The 21,174-nt window shown below is 42.1% G+C and overlaps 1 protein-coding gene across 2 annotated transcripts in view; it reads right to left on the reverse strand.

Moving 5' to 3' along the window:
• Positions 1-21,174, reverse strand: part of ptdss2 (phosphatidylserine synthase 2) — a 48,135-nt gene that overhangs the window by 16,105 nt on the left and 10,856 nt on the right. Inside the window, exons 2-4 of one of the 2 annotated variants that reach the window (XM_062993811.1) lie at positions 13,314-13,415; positions 4,800-4,882; positions 1,396-1,463 (exon numbers count right to left, since the gene is read on the reverse strand). In XM_062993811.1, coding sequence (XP_062849881.1) covers positions 1,396-1,463; positions 4,800-4,882; positions 13,314-13,415 — 253 coding nt within the window. Of the gene's footprint in view, positions 1-1,395; positions 1,464-4,799; positions 4,883-13,313; positions 13,416-21,174 lie in introns of those variants that run through there. The other variant, XM_062993820.1, reaches the window with a different exon arrangement.

Below are 21,174 nucleotides of genomic sequence, written 5' to 3' on the forward strand. Positions count from 1 at the left end.
AGGGTTCCCATTATTTAAAAAAGGTCTGCAAGTTACCAGAAGGGTTTGAGCTAAAAGGAAGGCTTTTGGTCATTCTTGACCTGTGTATTTATTATTTCAAGCATTGGTTAAGGCAGTGGTCCCCAACCACCGGGCCGTGGACCGGTACTGGGCCGTGGGTCATTTATTACTGGGCCGCACAGAAAGAATAAATAATTAGAGAGAGCTAGAAAAGCAGTTTTCACTGATTATATTTGGGGTGTCACTGTTTCGTTTCTCCCCTAGGTGGGAGCAGCATCTCGTTGCAGCGAAAAAAAGCTGATTTTAACATAATTTCTGAGCAATATAATTAAATCCTCCCTTCCCTGCCGGGTCCGTGAAATTATATCTTATATGAAACCGGTCCAGGGTGATTGCATGTGGATGTGGATTAACGTTATGTTTTACACACGTTGGTTACATTCATGACAGGACAGGTAGTTACTGCTTACACAAGATTCATCAGTTCAATTCTTGCATGTTTTTGGACTGCGAGAGGAAAACGGAGCTCCCGGAGGAAAGCCACGCAGACACGGGGAGAACATGCAAACTTCACACAGAAATAACCCGGACCCCTCCACCTAGGAATCAAACCCAGGACCTTCTTGCTGTGAGGCGACAGTGCTACCCACTGAGCCACCGTGCCACCCTTAAAAGGAAAATGAATACATTTTCCAGAGTGTCAAGCTTGTGAGGTTTTTCAGTGTGGTGATGCAGACAAGCATGTAATACATTCTGACCAATCACAGACAGGGGAAGGTATCAGCATGAGATTCTTTACAAAGCACAATCAAAACTCAAACCACAATCTCTGAATCCGCTGAAAACAATAGCTGATTCAATACAGAGATTCTAACATTTTAATAGAAATTATATCTTATATGAAACCGGTCCAGGGTGCAAAAAAGTTGGGGACCGCTGAGTTGAGGTACTGGACTAGAAAACAGAAGGTTCTTGGTTCAAGCCCCACAACTGTAACTGTTGGGCCCCTAAGCAAGGCCCTTAACTCTCAATCGCTCGAGTTGTGCAGTTACAATTGTAAGTCGCTTTGGATAAAGGTGTCTGCTAAAAACCCCAAATGTTAATGACAAAAAAACTGAGGCTTGCGAATATAATTACAGCAATAGATGGTGTTTGTTTTAATTTTTAATTACATATTGTTAATCTGTATAAATCTTTACTATTTTAAGCAATTCACATGGTTTGTTTTAAAGTGCAACACATTCTATATTCTATTGTATTGAATAAGTCTGGCAAAATTTGTCCAGCCAAATGAAACCTCATGAACACTGCATTTGGGTTTATACCAGCATTTACATATTAGTTTGCATTATAAAAACATTGTGTGTGTATAAATAGGTGTGTCTTCAAACCCACTTGGAATAGGATGAAGATGAGGAAGAGCTCATAGACAACAGTCACACAGAGCCAGAAACGCCAGTATGCTGAAAGCAGAAGGGACAGAAATAATCAACCCACAGCACCAAACAATTCTGCACACATGCATTGCATAAAAAGCACACACACAAATACACACCCACACACACACCCCTACAAATGTACAAAGTTTCACAAACAGCAAGCCACTATAAATTTATGGATTAATAACAACCTACAGTAAACAAATCCAACAAAGCATTGATAATATACTTATCAAAAACAACTGCTATAATACACTGATCAGCCATAACATTAAAACCGCCTCCTTGTTTCTACACTCACTGTCCATTTTATCAGCTCGACTTACCATATAGAAGCACTTTGTAGTTCTACAATTACTGACTGTAGTCCATCTGTTTCTCTGCATGCTTTTTTAGCCTGCTTCCATGCTGTTCTTCAATGGTCAGGACCACCACAGAGCAGGTATTATTTGGGTGGTGGATCATTCTCAGCACTGCAGTGACACTGACATGGTGGTTGTGTGTTAGTGTGTGTTGTGCTGGTATGAGTGGATTCTAAATACCGTGTCCACTCACTGTCCACTCTTTTAGACACTCCTACCTATATGCTCCACCTTGTAGATGTAAAGTCGGAGACGATCGCTCATCTATTGCTGCTGTTTGAGTTGGTCATCTTCTAGACCTTCATCAGTGGTCACAGGATGCTGCCCACCGGGCGCTGTTGGCCGGATATTTTTGGTTTGAGGACTATTCTTAGTCCAGCAGTGACAGTGAGGTGTGTAAAAACTCCATCAGCATTGCTGTGTCTTATCCACTCATACCAGCACAACACACACTAACACACCACCACCATGTCAGTGTCACTGCAGTGCTGAGAATCATCCACCACCTAATACCTACTCTGTAGTGGTCCTGTGGGGGTCCTGACCATTGAAGAACAGCATGAAAGGGGGCTAACAAAGCATGCAGAGAAACAGATGGACTACAGTCAGTAATTGTAGAACTACAAAGTGCTTCTATATGGTAAGTGGAGCTGATCAAATGGACAGTGAGTGTAGAAACAAGGTGGTGGTTTTAATGACTTTTAATGGTTTTAATGGTTTAAATAAGCACTGCTGTATGCTTATTTACCTGCATTTAGCTACAGGGCTAAATGACAAAGGTGAGTCAAATACTTTTGGCCATGTAGTTTAAGTACAACTGCTACATAAATAGTTTAGGGATGGACTGATTAAAGAATTGATATCACAGGTGTATCCATATTTGAACTGCATTTTCATAATTTTGTTTTCGGTTTCTGTAAAGCCAGCAAAATGTGTAATTTGATCAGTGCCCTGCCCCATCTTCTCTAAGGCAGTGTATGTGTACCCTCAGGTAATGGGCATTCTCCCCAGGCTGCACTGTTGCCAAGTTACTTGTACCTCTAGTAACGTATGTTATTTTTACCCCAGGGGGACAGGTGCACTCATCCGCCTGCTTTGCAAAAAAAAAAAAATACACCTACGTACAAACTGAACACAGACTGTGGACTAAAGACAAAAAACGACTATACATTCTTTATGGGTATGAGCACTGGAAACGGGAGCTTAAGGCACTCTAATTACTCTTGTCTTTGCTTTTACTTCACTCAGCTGATGAGACTAATCAACCTTGAGAAACTAGTCAGTCAGGTTTGTCTCAACGGCATGTCAGAATAAAGGACAATCTTCTTCATTCACAGTTTCTAGGACGGACTGACAGCAACACAGAGTCGCTCAACAAGCTGAGCTGGTCTGCCCTAAACATTCTTACTGCTGCTCTTCTGTAGCATGCGGTAGATTTTAAAGGACGGATTTGTATTTTCAGCCATTGCCTATGTGAGCTGTATTTGCAGTCAGAAATCAACATGAATGCAATAACTGACTATGAAAATGCAGGAGCAAGCAATAAAGTGCAGGACATAGTGTAAAGCATACAATTTTGCAAGCAGCACTAAAAACAGATCTGCTTTTTTGACTGCCTACACAGTGAAATGTTGAAATAGTTACTTAAACTTTTATTAATGTCCAGAACGTCCATTTTTGGCTGTTCCGCTATTTAAAGGTCACAACAGTGGATCTGGTCCAGACTTTGCATAGCTTTTTTTTTTTTTTTTTTTTTTTTACATAGGATGGCCTTCCTGGCGGAACCCTCCTTTTTATGTACAGGCTTGGGAGAGCACGCTGACAAGTGCACCTCCCAATAGGTAAGCTACCACCACCTCCTTTTTCCCAGGACATTAACCAATCACGTCCGTGCAGACGCCTAACTGAAACTAACACTGCTGAGATTCGAACCCCTGATCACTAGATCTCTGCAGTAACCAAGTGCCCCTAATTATACATTATATAAAATGTAAAATATAAATGTACATATAAAAGTACAAAAACCAATCGTTAAAGTGTTTTTAGGTTGTTTTTGGTACAAGCATAAGCAGACAAACAATAAATATTATTGATTGACACATGGATCAGTGGGTTCGATCCCCAGGAGGAACGGTCAGGGTCCTTTCTTTGTGGAGTTTGCATGTTTTCCCCGTGTCTGCGTGGGTTTCCTCTGGGAGCTCCGGTTTCCTCCCACAGTCCAAAAACATGCAGTCAGGTTAACTGGAGACACTGAATTGTCCTATAGGCGAATAGGTGTGTGTATGTGTGCCTGCCCTGCGATGGACTGGCGCACCATCCAGGGTGTTACTGTGTGCCTTGCACCCATTGAAAAAGCTGGGATAGGCTCCAGCACCCAAACGACCCTAGTTGGATAAGCGGTTAAGAAAGTGAGTGAGGGACACATAGCAGTGAGTTGGCATGTTACTGGTGCCACGCTGATGAAGTCAGTGTGAAGTCAGAAAACAACCAATTGCCATTTACAAGCACCGTTAAGACAAACATTCATTTCGAGTTTTAGGGCTGGTAAACTAATAAACAGATGATCATTTTCATTAACTGCTGTATTGTTTTCAGGGTCACGTCAGGTCCGCGTCCATCGGAAATCACTGTATCCAAGGCAGGAATAAAATGGACAGGGCGCTGATCTATCGCATGGCTTTGCAGGCAAACTTTATGTAAAGTTGCCATTGTCAAAAGCAATGTGCACTCAGTCAAGTGCATTTTTAAGTGAACTCCATAACTAAAAAAAAAGCACCTTCCTTTGTGGACTGCTCCCCAGAGATCTTCTGACATTGTAATTTGGGAACAGGAGCAATATTTATAGAACAAGGTCTACTGGCAGATTTAAATTTGTGGTATTAATCAATCTCAGTGTGAATCTCAGAGTGAAAACACTCAGCTTTACTCAGCTTTAAACGATATCTCCTCCATTCAGCCTGTTCACAGGAACAGTGGATGTGTTCAGTTCTGTTCTTACCTGGATGTGGTCGAGAGAAAGGGCCATCTTTGGCTTGTGTTACTCCAAAACAAAGGAACACCAGAATACTAGCCACAATCCCTCTGAAACACAACAGACATACAATGTACATCTTATTTGACTATATTCAGATTGGAGCTGAGAGTAGTGTGACTGGATTCATGGGCCGATGACACTAGGGTGCCCAAGGGTAGGAGTAAAACATTATGAAAAACATACAAATGATACAGGCCATTGTTCTGATTTAAATCTGCTAAAAACTATTTAGTTTTAAAGATAATTTGTTCTCATAATTTTACCTGTTATGTGTTTGTGATACTGACTTAAGTAAGCTGTATCAAGTATTTATGCAGTTGTGAAGTGCATATACCCACTTTACAGTTAATGTCTTAACTTTGCTTCATCACAAAAGGTTTGACTTTGGACATACATTTGGACAATCAGCCATATAATAAAACTACCTCCTGTTTTCTACACTCACTGTCCATTTTATCAGCTCCACTTACAATATAGGAGCATTTTGTAGTTCTACAATTACTGACTGTAGTCAATCTATTTCTCTACATACTTTTTTAGCCTGCTTTCACCCTGTTCTTTAATGGTCAGGACCCCCACAGGACCACCACAGAGTAGGTATTATTTAGGTGGTGGATCATTCTCAGCACTACAGTGACAATGACATGGTGGTGGTGTGTTAGTGTGTGTTGTGCTGGTATGAGTGAATAAGATGCAGCAATGCCGATAGAGTTTTTAAACACCTCACTGTCACTGCTGGACTAGGAATAGTCCACCAACCAAAAATATATCCAGCCAACAGCACCCGGTGGGCAGCGTCCTGTGACCACTGATGAAGGTCTAGAAGATGACCAACTCAAAAAGCAGCAATAGATGAAGGTGGACGAGGTGAACGAACTAGGTAGCAGTGTCTAATTGAGTGAACAGTGGACACAACACACACTAACACACCACCACCATGTCATTGTCTCAGCAGTGCTGAGAATGATCCACCACCCAAACAATACCGGCTCTGTAGTGGTCCTGACCATTGAAGAACAGGGTGAAAGCAGGCTAAAAACTATGAAGAGAAACAGATGGACTACAGTCAGTAATTGTAGAACTACAGCTTCGGAGGGAAAAGGAGTCAGCATTCAGGAGTGGAGATAGAGTTCTCTACAAAGAGGCCAAATACAAGCTGGAGAAAGGTATCCGATCAGCAAAAAAGGAATATTCAGAAAAGCTGAAAAGCCAGATTGCTGCTAACGACCCAACTTCAGTCTGGAGGGGCCTCGAAGAGATCACTAACTACAAGGTGCGAAAGACCCCCCTTCTCCTGAATGACCGTCAACTCACCAACGACCTGAACGAGTTCTACTGCAGATTCGAATACAATAAGGACAATTCTCAGCCTTTCTCAGCTAATTCTTCATCCTCCTCCTCCACCCTGGCTCTCTCACCTCTGTCCCAGGCTCCTTTAACCATCAACGAGCGGGACGTTAACAGACTGTTTAAGAAACAAAAGGTGAGAAAAGCTCCTGGGCCAGACGGAATCTCTCCATCCACACTTAAGCACTGCAGCAATCAACTGGCGCCTACCTTCACTCACATTTTTAACAGATCATTAGAACTTTGCTCTGTTCCTTCATGCTTCAAAACATCGACCATCATACCAGTCCCCAAAAAAACGAATTCTGGACTGAATGATTACAGACCTGTAGCCCTGACATCTGTAGTCATGAAGGTCTTCGAACGCTTGATCCTAGCCTACCTAAAGACCATCACAAATTCTTTACTGGATCCCCTGCAGTTTGCATACAGAGCAAATAGATCTGTCGATGATGCAGTCAACGTAGCCCTGCACTTCATGCTACAGCATCTCGACAGTCCTGGAACCTACGTTCGAGTTCTGTTTGTGGACTTCAGCTCGGCTTTTAACACCATAGTGCCAGAGCTGCTGCAGGTCAAACTGTCCCAGCTGTCAGTGCCGGATGCCATCTGCCGGTGGATCATGGACTTTCTGACAAATAGGACACAGCAGGTACGGCTAGGAAAACACACTTCAGACCAGCGGAACCTAAGTACTGGTGTACCACAAGGCTGTGTGCTTTCACCCCTTCTCTTCAGTCTTCATACCAATGACTGTGTTTCTAAGGAACCAGCTGTAAAGATCCTTAAGTTTGCTGATGACACCACTGTAATGGGCCTCATAACCGATGGTGACGAGTCTGCCTACAGAAAGGAAGTCGAGCAGTTGGTCTCCTGGTGCAGCGACAACCACCTGCTGATCAACACACAAAAGACTGTAGAGATGGTGGTGGATTTCAGGCGCAACGCACCCTCCTTACACCCCCTCACAATTAATGGCTCTATGGCCTTAGTGGTGGAGTCACTTAAGTTCCTGGGCACCACCTTATCCAGGGACCTAAAGTGGGAAAAGAACACACTCTCCATCGCCAAGAGGGCTCAGCAGAGAATGTTCTTCCTGAGACAGCTGAAGAAATTCAACCTGCCACAGAGTCTGATCCAGTTCTACACAGCAATAATAGAGTCCATCCTTACATCGTCCATCACCATCTGGTTTGGTTCCTCAACATTACATGAACGAGCCAAACTCCAGGGTATAATCAAGACAGCGGAGAGGATCATTGGATGTAGTCTGCCAACGCTTCAGGACATTTACAACAGCAGAGTGCTGAAGCGTGCCGGCAAAATTACAGCAGATCCCTCTCATCCTGGACATCACCTTTTTCAAACTCAGGACAATAAAAACAAACACATCAAGACACGCTAACAGCTTTTTCTCCAGAGCTGTAACACTTTTTAACCAAAGTTGTTCTCTTGGGCAAATGTTGGTAAATACTGGTTAACAGTCCGTGTGCTGTCGGGTCTGTAAAATATGTTCTATGTTACATGTCATACATGTGTAATTGTCTGTACTATTATGTGTATTGTTTGTACTACTATGTGGACTGTTGTGTGTATCATTGAGTGTATCACCAAAGCAAATTCCTCGTATGTGTAACATACCTGGCGAAATAAAGTGATTCTGATTCTGAACTACAAAGTGCTTCTACATGGTAAGTGGAGCTGATCAAATGGACAGTGAGTGTAAAAACAAGGAGGTTGTTATATACTGTATATATATATATATATATATATATATATATATATATATATATATATATATATACATAACAAAGACAGCTGTTTTTTAGAGTTGTTGGCAGTTACAGCACTGGCATATTTCCTCTTGGAATTTCAAAACCATCCACAGATTTCCAATGGGATTCCAGTAAGAACAATGGCTAGGACATGCAAACACATTTACCTTCATTTAAATATATGTTTGGGATTGTTAATTTATGAAATTAGGTTTTTTTTCGACCATTGCAACCCTTCTTTTTTAATCATAAAAAGTTAAATGATTGCAGAACACTTATGTTTGTGTACTATGTGGAATTTTTTCATAGGCTTTTTAAGTAGAGATCCTGTATAAGTTATTAAGTTTGAATTATGAACAAATGTGTTATCGTTTTCAGTTAAGCAAGCTTTGCTTTGCAATAGGCCTCTGCTTAAACAAATTAGCACCTTAAAGCATAACTAAAGGTTGGTGCTAACCTAAACAAATAAGCAGATACAGGCATCTTTTGTGCACAGTAACCTCTGAGCTCATGGGGAATTGAAGCGTACTCAACATTTGGTTTAATTTATCAGACCTTCCAAATATTCTCTCAAACATAAGGCAACAGTTTGTGTTTTTCCTTGACATGAATCCACTGTTTTAAGTCATTTGTAAGAGGGAGAGTCAAACAAGCACTTATTTTTTATGGGAGACACCAGCTGTAGTCAATTGTATTCAGTAGTCAATTGTTATTAAGGGTCACGTTTAACCCTTATCTGTTCCTTTCACGACAGGATAGGTAGAGTCCTTTAAAACACTGTCCTAGAGATGCATGAGTACCGATACTAGTATCGGGTATTAGCCCGATACCGCGCTCATTAACTCGTACTCGTACTCGTAAACGAGGCTCCGATACTAAACATCCGATACCTTGTACCTAGTGCACGTTGCTGCGTTAACGCAGGAGTTTTCAACCTGTGGAGCGAGAGTGCCTGACCGGGGGGCGCGACATTGCGAGATTTTTTTACTTCTAAAACTAAAGCAATTCATTTTTCACCCACGGGAGACAGATTGAATTATTCTCACTGACCACGCTCACACGCACGTTTAATGTTATTTAGTTCCGTTTGAAAAAAAAAAAAACCTTCAAAATAGAGCTAACAGCGAAGATAACCGGTTACAAAAGCAGCGACCGCTGTTATAGGACGTGTTTGTGTTCAATACTCTGTTCACAGTGTCGATACAAGTGATTCAGGAGTCGACTCATTTTAAGCTTCTTTTCTCAGTCATCTCTCCGTGTTTACTGTTATAATGAATGATGCGGTTGTAAATAAATACCAACTACTACAGAACATTTTGTGTGACTCGCTTACATTATAAAGCTCAGGCTTAATTATACTGCTTATTACCACAGAGCGGGAGCCGACTCAGAGTCGTTTACGATTTACCGAGGTGAACCACGAATGTATGTGCTGATAGAATCGGCTCAGATGGGATCGGACTGTATTATCCTTTTAAAGTAAATATTTCAATCAGCAGAATCGCATCGCATGTATGATGTGCACAACGTTAATTACGTGCGTTTATTAATTAACGTTAACGTTAGCTTGTCAGAAGCTTTCTCAATGATGTCTGTGCGGTGTTTATTTTATTTTTTTTACAATTAGTGATGGCAACCCAAGCAACTGTTCCACTGCACTATTTTACACTAAAAACTACACTATTCCATAATGCATCATTCTAAATAGGTATCGGTATCGGAGAGTACTAAAATACATGTACTTGTACTCGTACTCGGTTGGGAAAAAATGGTATTGATGCATCCCTACACTGTCCTTATCAGTTAATTCTTTATTTTAGGTCTAGTTACGTCAGAGAAATGTAATTACTAATGCCCTGCATGGTTTTAGACGCTGATAGCTGTTGTCTCTGGTTTCGATATTTTGGACATTCAGTCAGTATATGCTTCATGGCTATCAGTAGTTGGCACACAATAAAGGGAAAGAACCTCCACATTGTACTAAGTATGTTCTGTGTGGCATGTGTTAGTCTAGTACGGCCGATGTGGCACCTGGTATTTGTCAGCTGTTCTTTACATCTGTTAAGGTTTGCTTTTGGACAAGTGTTAGTTTTGTGCATTATACCATAAAGTTGATGTCTTCTTCTTATCTGTGTGTCCCATTCTTTTTGCCAGATCCTTTGAGTATATAATACAATTTATGTCTGAGGGTGGGATTTTGTAATAGGTGGTCAGAATTTCTGTTCTTTTTCTGGCTAACTGGTGTCTTGTGACAAACAGGCCACTGAGTCACAGCATATTACTACTTTGATATCGGGAGAGTTCCAGAAATTCCAAAGACATTTGTAATGTGGGCGCTTTGGCTCAGTATATTGAACTGTGTTGTGGTAGTTTGTGTACCTGTCGGTTATTATTACCTCTGATACTTGGCTGGGGTTTTTTGAGCCATCCATGAACACAAAGATATGGTTTGGAAACTTCTCTCTGATGTTGATGAAGTCCTGTTGGTATTTGTAAGGGTGAGTGGACGATCTTTTGTTTCCTGCCATATCCAGAAAGATGCTTGGTTTTGTAAGCTTTTAGGGGGTATAGTGTTGGGGGTTTGGGTTATGGAGTTTAGGTTCAGTTTCAGGGTTTTAGGTTCAGTTTCAGGGTTTTAGGTTGGTTGGTTGGTTGAGTTTTATCGCCATTATAAGCTCTGTATTTAGAGCCATCTCTATGGCGTGCCATTTGTATGTTTTAAAACATTCTTATTAAAAAGGATGTTAAAACCATGAAAGGGGTTTTAGGATACAGAGATATATGTGCATCAAAACTGTGGAGGTTAAAATTACAACACGTTTCAATTTAATGCTTTTTTAGAAATTTTTAAATATTAAAATGAGTAGTTTGATGAGTCCGATCCCATCTGGTACAGATTTCTGTCCTGGGTAAAAACTTTGCATTCATATACAATATGTTTCATTGTTAGGGTAGTTGAGCAATGAAGGCACTTTGGGGCCTGTTCTCCTTTTAGTAGATGTATGTGTGTGTGAGTCTTGAATGTCCTTATCTTGCATCGTGTGAGGGCTACTTGGTCCCCCCTCTTCTGGGTATAGTTCATTTTGTATGGTTGTACGCTTTGTTGACTTTTCCTGGGTTTGATATTGTCTTGTAAGTCCCAGTTCTCTTGCCATTTCTCATGTACATAACTCTTTATGAGGGGTCTTAAGTCGGTGGGATGTACATTGGTGTGACTGGTACTTCTGCTGCTCTTTTGGCTATGGTATCTGCTTCCTCATTTCCTCTAATGCCCCTGTGGCCCGGTATCCAACATAGCCTCAAAATTTTGTTTGATTGTTCCAGTGTTTTCAGTTTATGCAGTATTTCTTCAATGATGGGGTGGTCAATATTTAGTGTTTTGATGGCTTAAATACAAGACTTTGAATCTGTGCATATAATGGCACACTGTATTGACTATGTTACTTGCATTTTTTGCACACCTCCTGGAACTGAACAAGTAATTTCTGCACCTTACTTGTATTTTTGCACCTTATTTACTTTTTAGGCACCTTATCGGCATTGCCAATTTTACGCTGCTAATGTACATGTCACTACCTCATGAACCATTGTACCATCTATTCACCATCATGTACTAACACTTGTCTTTAGTCCTGTCTTCTAATTACTTGTTTATATTAGGGATAATTAGGAATATCTTTTGTAGTTATTTATTATAGGATTTTTTGTATTTATTGTTGTATTTTACACTGTTTTGTATTGTCTTGCACTTTTTGTACCGTGTTACACCGTGATCCTAGAGGAACGCTGTTTCGTTTCAATATGTACTTGTATGTAGCTGAAATGACAATAAAACCTCTCTGACTCTGACTCTGATTCTGATTCTGGTGACTTGAGCTCTGGAAATACGTTATAGCCATTAGAATTGCTTGTGCTTTGGCAGTAAAAATGGAGCTGTGTGGGGGAATATTTATGCATTGTTTTTTGGTCTTGGAATAAAATGCTGCCCCAGTGTGGGTAGATGTCTTTGACCCATCTGTGTAGATAAACAAGTAGCCTGTTAGTCTTTCTTCAAATTCCTTAAATATACTTTGTGATAGTTCAGGGCTCGTGGTTTGCTTGGGGAAATATATATATAATATAATATTTCTGAAATATAAGGACTTCCTAGGTACCATGGGGGAAAGGTTTTCCTTTGTGAGTCATTTGGTATTGCTCTTTTCTGAAAGTTTTCTTGATCCCACCGTAGTCTTTCTTCCACAGGTCTGATCTGGCTTGGTTTCAAATCGTAAGCTGCAGAGAGGTTTCAGGGTTTTAGGTGGTGTTCAATTCTAGGTCTGAGTACCCAAACCTGTGATAAGGTTTGTTTTCATAATAGGGGAACTCCAGATAGCATAGTAGTGCATATTTTAGGGCAAATTTGTATAAATGCCTATTCTATTGGGTGGGTTCATGAGCTTCTACATACAGGCTGGATATGGGTGAAGTACGATATGCTCTCGGGGCCAGTCTGATTACCTGGTGGTGGTCTGTATTAAGATGGTTCACATGTGATTTCCTGCCAACTTGTAGTGGAGCAATGTTTAAGACTTTTTTCATCAGGTAAATCTGCTGCCATGCTTCAGGTGCACTAGATTCCTGAGAATCCTACTTTACTTTCATCTCCTGATCAAACGTTTCCATTCTGCTGGGAAGTATCTGTACCAAAATGCATCCCCCATCCACAGAAGGGTCACTGAATGTTATGGCAAGTATGCAAATTATAAAAACCCTTATTATGACCTTCACAGTTAGCAGATACTAACCCACATTAGGAACCTAATCACCTCAATGAAATTTTGGCCCAGTAAAAAACATAGCTTTTTCAGAATACCAACCGTGGGGACATTCTTAAAAGCATCCAAAGCAGCATCAATGCCAAGTTACACTTAAGCTATGCTGGTGACCTTACTGAAACATTCCTGGCTGGTTTTTGTTTGTCCCCATTTGCATATAGTCTAGATTTAAATAGAACCCAAAGGTAGCATGGTACCTCTAAGACCTAAATTCACAATACACTCTTTTGAAGTCGGTAATCTAAAGCAGACGCTGACCACAACTAATCCTTTTAAACAGCAGCACCTTGTGAAGACAGGCCAGCTCTGCCCAGTCCTACATACTCAGCCAATATCCAATCCACTTACTCACAGCACAAGTATCTGGGTGCCTTATGCTCAGTTGGCTCTTTATAGAGAAGTATGTAGCCCAACAAGGCAGTTGGAACTTCAGGTCAGGGGCACCTTAATGTCCCAGGTTTGTGTTTACACAAATAACTCAAACAAGGTCACTTCATGGTTACTGTGGGCTGGAAACGAGCTTGTGTGCACACCACACATACCTCTTAGTGTTGTACGCTGTGTCCTGTGGCGTCTCCTCCAGCAGGGTCACGTAAACCAGGGCACAGGTTAGTATGAACAGCACAGTCAGGGTGTGCGCTCTCCTGCACAGAAAAGAAAACAGTGTGTGGTTAACTGTTGACTAAATATTGACATTGTTGTGATTTGTAGAAATCTAACAGTGTGTATACAGGATATTTTCAGGGCTGACATAATGTGGCTTGATACACGTTAGAGATCTATAGATATTGCTCTAATTAGGGAGATACGCAGCAGCAAGCATGGAAAAAGTGCTAAATCATCACCAACATAGCAAAAGAGAAAAAAGAGGAAAAAGAAATACACAGATAATAAAAAGCTAAATAGAATATGAAGGCACTAAGTTGCTGGGTGGGCAGTGGGAGACTTAGCACGTGGAGATTGGCATGACACTTTGAGCAAGGTAAGGCTGTGTGTAAGGACCAACTACTGGCTGGTGAATAAGAAGCGGCCAGCTACTACTGTGTGCATGTCAGGGGATCGACTATCCTGCAGCCAGAACAGGACAGTGAAAGTGGCAGTGGATTGCAATACGCAACAAGAAATCATGAACAAATAGATTGGGAAAACTCATACTGGTAAAAGCCAATTAAAATGTTTGGGTTGCACCGTCTCACGTCCCCCGGTTTCCTTTGCCCCGGCACTAGAACCTGAAACAGCGACAGACCAAACAGACTCAAGTGTTGAGTGATTTCTCTATTGATTTCTCTATTTTACCCCATTGATGCTCTATTTCCTGTTACTCATGCTAATGCATTTTAAAGTCATATTCCGTAATGGACAGGTTTATAGTAGGCATTATTAACAGCACTGATAACATAAGGCAGTAAGCACACATGGTACCGTAAAAACTAAGTGGCATTTTTTAGGCATTAACGAAACTGGTCGGGACTGAAAGGATTCACTGCATTTAATTCTTTTTTTTATTCACTTCCTGCAGTTTTTACCAAGTTTTAAATATTGTAATTATGAATATTTCATAATTTTGTCCAAAATAACAAAATGATGTTTATTGCCTTTGCGTAATATACACTGATCAGCCATAACATTAAAACCACCTCCTTGTTTCTACATGCACTGTCCATTTTATCAGCTCCACTTACCATATAGGAGCACTTTAAAGTTCTACAATTACTGACTGTAGTCCTTCGTTTTCTCTACATACCTTTTTTTAGCCTGCTTTCACCCTGTTCTTCAATGGTCAGGACCCCCACAGGACGACCACAGAGCAGGTATTATTTAGGTGGTGAATCATTCTCAGCACTGCAGTGACACTGACATGGTGGTGGTGTGTTAGTGTGTGTTGTGCTGGTAGGAGTGGATAAGACACAGCAATGCTGATGGAGTTTTTAAACACCTCACTATTACTGCTGGACTAAGAATAGTCCACCAACCAAAAACATCCAGCCAACAGGGCCCTGTGGGCAGCGTCCTGTGACCACGGTTGAAGGTCTAGAAGATGACCAACTCAAACAGCAGCAATAGATGAGCAATCGTCTCTGACTTTACATCTACAAGGTGGACCAACTAGGGAGGAGTATCTAATCGAGTGGACAGTGAGTGGACACGGTATTTAAAAACTCCAGCAGCGTTGCTGTGTCTGATCCACTCATACCAGCACAACACACACTAACACACCACCACCATGTCAGTGTCACTGCAGTGCTGAGAATGATCCACCACCTAAATAATACCTGCTCTGTGGTGGTCCTGTGGGTGAAAGCAAGCTAAAAGGGTATGTAGAGAAACAGATGGACTACAGTCAGTAACTGTAGAACTACAAAGTGCTTCTATATGGTAAGTGGAGCTGATAAAATGGACAGTGTGTGTGTAGAAACCAGGAGGTGGTTTTGTGTAGGTTCCGGTTACATTTCTTGACTGTGTTAAGGGACAACAGTTTTCTGAAGTACTTCTAAGCCTGCATGGCTATATTTAACACAGTAGCAAAATGGTTTCACATGGAATGCCCTCTGAGGTAGTAAAGGTCACACATATTTAGTTGTGGTCTCCAGCTTCTGGACTAATATTTCTCCAGATGCCCTGGATCTTTCCCCAATAATTTGTATGGTAGATAGTGAAAGATCTAAATTATTAGCAGTCCTGCATTAGGAAACATTTAATTCTCCCAATTCTCTCTCTGTTAGGCAGAAGGTGGTGAATCAAGGTCCATCTCTTTATTATCAAATAATGATACCCTCACCTGTTATCAATTTACCTGATTCTGTGGAATGTTTGACTACAATCAAGTTGGTCAAGCAAAATATTAAAAGTAATTCCTTTTTACTTTTGTAGGTTAAGATAAGATAAGATAAGATAAGATAAGACTTTATTGATCCCGAAGGAAATTGCATTGTCACAGTACTATACAAATTACACAATTACAGTTACAATTTACAAATTACAGTACAAGTTACACAAGGGAAGACAGACAAAAAACAACACAATTAAACATAAAAGGGCATAAGCAAAAAGACAGGACATTATCATAAGCAGCCGCATACATATTATTGCACTAAGAGAAAAATATATTATTTTACAAAAGTATATTGCACTAAGAGAGATAAGATATTGCACTGCAAAAGAAAATCAACACTGTTCGGGTGGCAGGAGATCCGTAGTGTTCCTGGAATGGGGAGAATCATTGTAGAGTCTTACTGCAGTGGGAAGAAAAGATCTCACACGGCACTCTTCAGTCTACCACTGAACGTGCTTCTCTGTTTCTCCACTGTAGTGTGCAGGGGGTGTGATGTATTGTCCATAATAGAAAGCAGCTTATTGAGTGACCGTTTTTTTGCTACCTCATCCAGAGTGTCCAATTTGACTCCAACAACAGAGCCAGCCTTCTTAATTAGTTTGTTTATTTTGTTTTTTGCACTTTTGTTGATGTTGTTGCCCCAGCACACAACAGCATACAATAAGGCACTAGCAACAACAGACTGGTAGAATGTCCAAAGGAGTTTAGTGCACACTCCAAAGGACCTCAGTTTCCTCAGAAAGTACAAACGACTCTGTCCTTTCTTGAACACTGCACAGGTATTAAAACTCCAGTCCAGTTTGTTGTCCAAGTGCACACCCAGGTACTTGTAAGTGTCAACCACCTCCACTTCCGCTCCATTGATAGTGACTGGTGCCAGGGGAGGTCTGAGTTTCCTGAAGTCCACCACCATCTCCTTTGTCTTACTGATGTTGAGCTGCAGTTTGTTCAGTGTACACCAGTCAACAAAGTCTGAAACCAGCTTCCTGTATTCCGCCTCCTGCCCATTCCTGATACACCCCACGATGGCCGTGTCATCTGAGAATTTCTGCAGATGGCATGTGCCAGAGTTGTATCTGAAATCTGAGGTGTAGATGTTAAACAGGAACGGTGCTAATACAGTCCCCTGGGGAGCCCCCATACTGCACATGGCCATGTCAGAAACACAGCCCTGCAGTCGCACAAACTGGGGTCGACCAGTCAGGTAGTCCATTACCCAAGAGATGATAGACCCATCCACCTTCATCTGCCGAAGTTTCTCCCCAAGTAAGACAGGCTGTAGGGTGTTGAACGCACTGGAGAAATAAAAAAACATAATCCTCACAGTGCTGCCTGTAGTGTCTAGATGGGAGTACATTCTGTCCAGCAGATAGATAACAGCATCATCCACTCCAATGCTGTCCTGATATGCAAACTGCAGGGGGTCCAGGTCAGCTCCTACCAGTGATCTCAGGTGGCCCAGCATCAGTCTTTCCAGTGTCTTCATCAGGTGGGAGGTCAGAGCAACAGGACGATAGTCATTTAGTGCCACTGGTTGCTTCTTCTTGGGGACAGGAACCACACAAGAAGTTTTCCACCCGAGTGGGACCTTTCCTAGGCTGCAGCTCAGGTTGAAGATGTGCTGAAGGACTCCACACAGCTGCTCAGCACATAGTTTTAATACCTTAGGCTGAATGCCATCCGGTCCAGCCGCTTTACACTGCTTGAGTTTCTTCAGCTCTTTCTTCACCTGGTCAGCAGTAAAAGTTGGTACCCTGCTGCTAGACTGGTCCGGAGTGTGGTTGGGGGAAGGAGCATTCATGTCAGGTGAGGTGTTAATGTTTGGTATGGTGGAGGTATGGGCTGTGAATGATGATGGCTGTTGTTGTGCTGGGGTGTTAAGATGCAAGACGGCTGGAGACAGAGCAGAGGACAATGGGGCAGGAGGAGAGTCGTTGTCAAACCTTAGAAAGAACTGGTTTAACTCATTCGCCCATTCATGACTGCCCTCGTTTGATGTTGATGTTCCTGAGCAGCGTTGGCCTCCAGCTTAGCCCTGTACTCGTCCTTGGCCTCCTTAATCCTTATTTTGAGCTCTGCTTGTACCCTCTTTAGCTCCTCCTTGTCCCCTGTCCTGAAGGCTCTCTTCTTCTGGTTCAGGAGGGACTTTAGGTTGCTTGTAACCCATGGCTTGTTATTAGAAAAACATCGGATAGTTTTAGAGGGTACAACAGTGTCCACACAAAAGTTTATGTAGTCTGTGACACACGCTGTTATCTCGTCAATGTCCTGATTGTGAGGGTCACAGAGGACATCCCATTGTGTGGCCTCAAAACAGCCCTGCAGTGATTCCACAGCCTCAGGTGACCACTTCCTCACTGTTATGGTGGATGCTGGTTGTCTTTGGACCAGGGGCTTGTACTGTGTATTGAGGAGTACCAGGTTGTGGTCAGATCGTCCCAGCGGAGGGAGAGCTGTGGATTTGTATGCTTCTTTGACATTAGCATACAACAAGTCCAATGTTCTGTTTTCTCTAGTCCTGCATTTTACAAACTGGGTGAATGTAGGCAGGCATGATGAAAGTGAAGTGTGATTGAAGTCACCAGACACTGTGATGAAGGCACTCGGACTTTGGTTCTGCACTCTAGCGATAGCTGAATGAATGACGTCACAGGCGATGTCCACGCTGGCGGATGGAGGAATGTACACAGCACACAGAACCACTTTCGTGAATTCTCGCAGCAAATAATACGGACGCATTCCGATCACACACAGTTCAATGTCCGGCTGACAGATTACTTCCTTCACCGTAATGTGACCAGGGTTACATCATCTGTTGTTCACAAACACAGCGAGTCCCCCTCCCTTCTTCTTACCGGTCTGATGGTAAACTCTGTCCGCCCTCACAGTAGTAAATCCATTCAGGTGAACATGAGAGTCCGGTACATTCTGATTCAGCCAGGATTCTGTAAAGCATAAGATGCTGCACTCACGGTACTCTCGCTGTGTCCGGATCAGTGCGGAAAGTTCGTCCGTTTTATTCACCAGTGATTGCACGTTTCCTATGATGATGGAAGGGAGACAAGGTTTATAACTCCTTCTCCTCTCCCGCCGCTTGTTTCCAGCTCTACATCCACGATACGGCCGTCTCAGTTCTGCTGGGATCTCCGTCCTAGATGTAAACAAAGCCGGCGTCTTCCGCAGCGCGATCAGCTGATCCCGCGAGTAGACAATGCGACGAGACATGTTGCTAACGAAGTCCAAAAAAAAAACTCTCTAAAAAGTAACTTAAAGAACTTTAAAAAACCTTGACTTAAAAAAGCTGCATGAAAATGTCCATAAACATGACAAAGTTCGGGGGAAAGACACAAAATAACCACTAAAACAGACAAAAAGACACAGAAACACAAAGAGACTGTGACTGGCAGCCGCACGGAGCAGCGCACGGAGATTCAAATACAGACTCAAGAGAATGGGATTGCGCTGACCTCAACCCCAAAGCTCTGTGCAGGCCAGTCAAGTTCTTCCACACCAAACTCACCCAACCATGCCACTGTGGACTTTGCTCCCACAAAGTTGGAGGCATACAATTGTCCAAAATATCTTGGTATACTGAAGCAATATGATTAGGGGGCCTAGAACCCCTGACAAAACAACTTCACAGCATTAACCCTCCTCCACCATACTTTACAGTTGTCACAATGCAGTCAGGCAGGGATCATTCTCCTGTCCATCTAACTGCCAGACAGAGAACCATGATTCACATTTCCACTGCTCCAGAGTCCAGTGCCGGAATGCTTTACACTACTGCATCGGACACGTGGCATTGTGCTTGGTGATGCGAGGCCAGCAACTGCTTGAGGCACCCGGTACACTTTTCAATTGCTTTCACTTTTTTTTTTTTAAATATCACTCGCTGTTGATCATGGAATATGAAGGGAAGAAATTTCACAAACTGGCTTGCAACAGTGGCATCTTAGTTACACTACCTCACTCAAATTTACCAAGCTCTTTATAATGACCTTGATTTTATAGACCTGTGGCAATAGGACAATCTCAATTCAATAATTAAAAGGTGTATCTGACAATGGGAGGAAAAACCTTGCTACACGTATGGGTTGATATATAGTACATTGATCAACATGTACAATGTTGTCACCACACCAAGCCTGCTCACTGCATAACCTGTTAGGCTGGAAAAGGCTCGTCAGGACAAGGATGTAATTGTTCATACCTGGCTGCATTCTTACTGCCAATTAGAAACATTGAAGAGATTATAAAATTTGGGTAAAACCTAATAAATGAAATAAATACGTAAATGAAAGATTCATTTATATTTGAATAAATGAAATATTTATTTATTTATTAGGTTTTTAACGTCATGTTTTACACACTTTGGTTACATTCATGACAGGACAGGTATTTACCGGTTACTAGTCTTTAATTTCAAACACGCAGACACAGGGGAGAACATGCAAACCACACAGAAAGGACCAGGACCGCCCCAACTAGGGATCAAACCCAGGACCTTCTTGCTGTGAGGTGACAGCGCTACCCACTGAGCCACCGTGCCACCCTGGAGTCACTTTGAATTCCATGGCACTTACTTTGAAGCTCACTCACTCACTTTCTTAACTGCTTATCCAATTAGGGTCACGGGGGTGCTGTAGCCTATCCCAGCTTTTCAATGGGCGCAAGGCACACAGTATCAACCTGGACGGGGCGCCAGTCCATCGCAGGGCAGACACACCTACACACACACATTCACCTATAGAGCAATTCAGTGTCTCCAATTAACCCAATTGCGTGTTTTTGGACTGTGGGAGGAAACCGGAGCACTCGGAGGAAACCCACACAGACACGGGAAGAACATGCAAACTACACACAGAAAGGACCCGGACCGCCCCGCCCCGCCTGGGGATCAAACTCAGGACCTTCTTGCTGTGAGGCGACAGTGCTACCCACCGAGCCACCATGCCGCCCTGGAGTCATTTTAAAAAGTCCATGGCACTTCCTTCAAAGCTAAAACAATTACATTAAACTTATGAACTGATGAATCTTGTGTAACGAGCAACTACCGTTCACAACTATCTGTCATCAATGTAACCATAGTGTGTAAAACATGATGTTAAAATCCTAATAAATAAACAAATAAAGTGACTCCACTGCTTATGCTAGTATCTAAGTGATAATCGTGCATTGCCAGCGGTGCATTAAGTTAGTCTGAACCATGATTGCACATGCATATTCACCTAAATTTGTTGGTTAATTACTTAAGACTGATTTACAATGCCTAACATTTTGGAAAACCTTGTCATCATTACACCACTGCAATGTTGAACTATAGTATGTAGTTTGGGACACACCAGCTCTCAATGGTTTTGTTTAAGCAAACATTAGGATGAAAAATACAGTATATATGATAAGACACAATAAAAGTCAGCATGGTGGCAGAGTTGGTAGAGTAAATACTGCACATCAGCTTAGGTTCTGAGTCATTGAGCAGTTTTGCATGTGTTTTCGTTCCGCGTGGATACTCTGCTTTACAGTGAACTGGCTATTCTAAATTGATTCTAGGAATGAGTGAGTTG

Source organism: Trichomycterus rosablanca, chromosome 1, assembly GCF_030014385.1.
Source record: "Trichomycterus rosablanca isolate fTriRos1 chromosome 1, fTriRos1.hap1, whole genome shotgun sequence".
NCBI classification, from domain to species: Eukaryota; Metazoa; Chordata; class Actinopteri; order Siluriformes; family Trichomycteridae; genus Trichomycterus; species Trichomycterus rosablanca.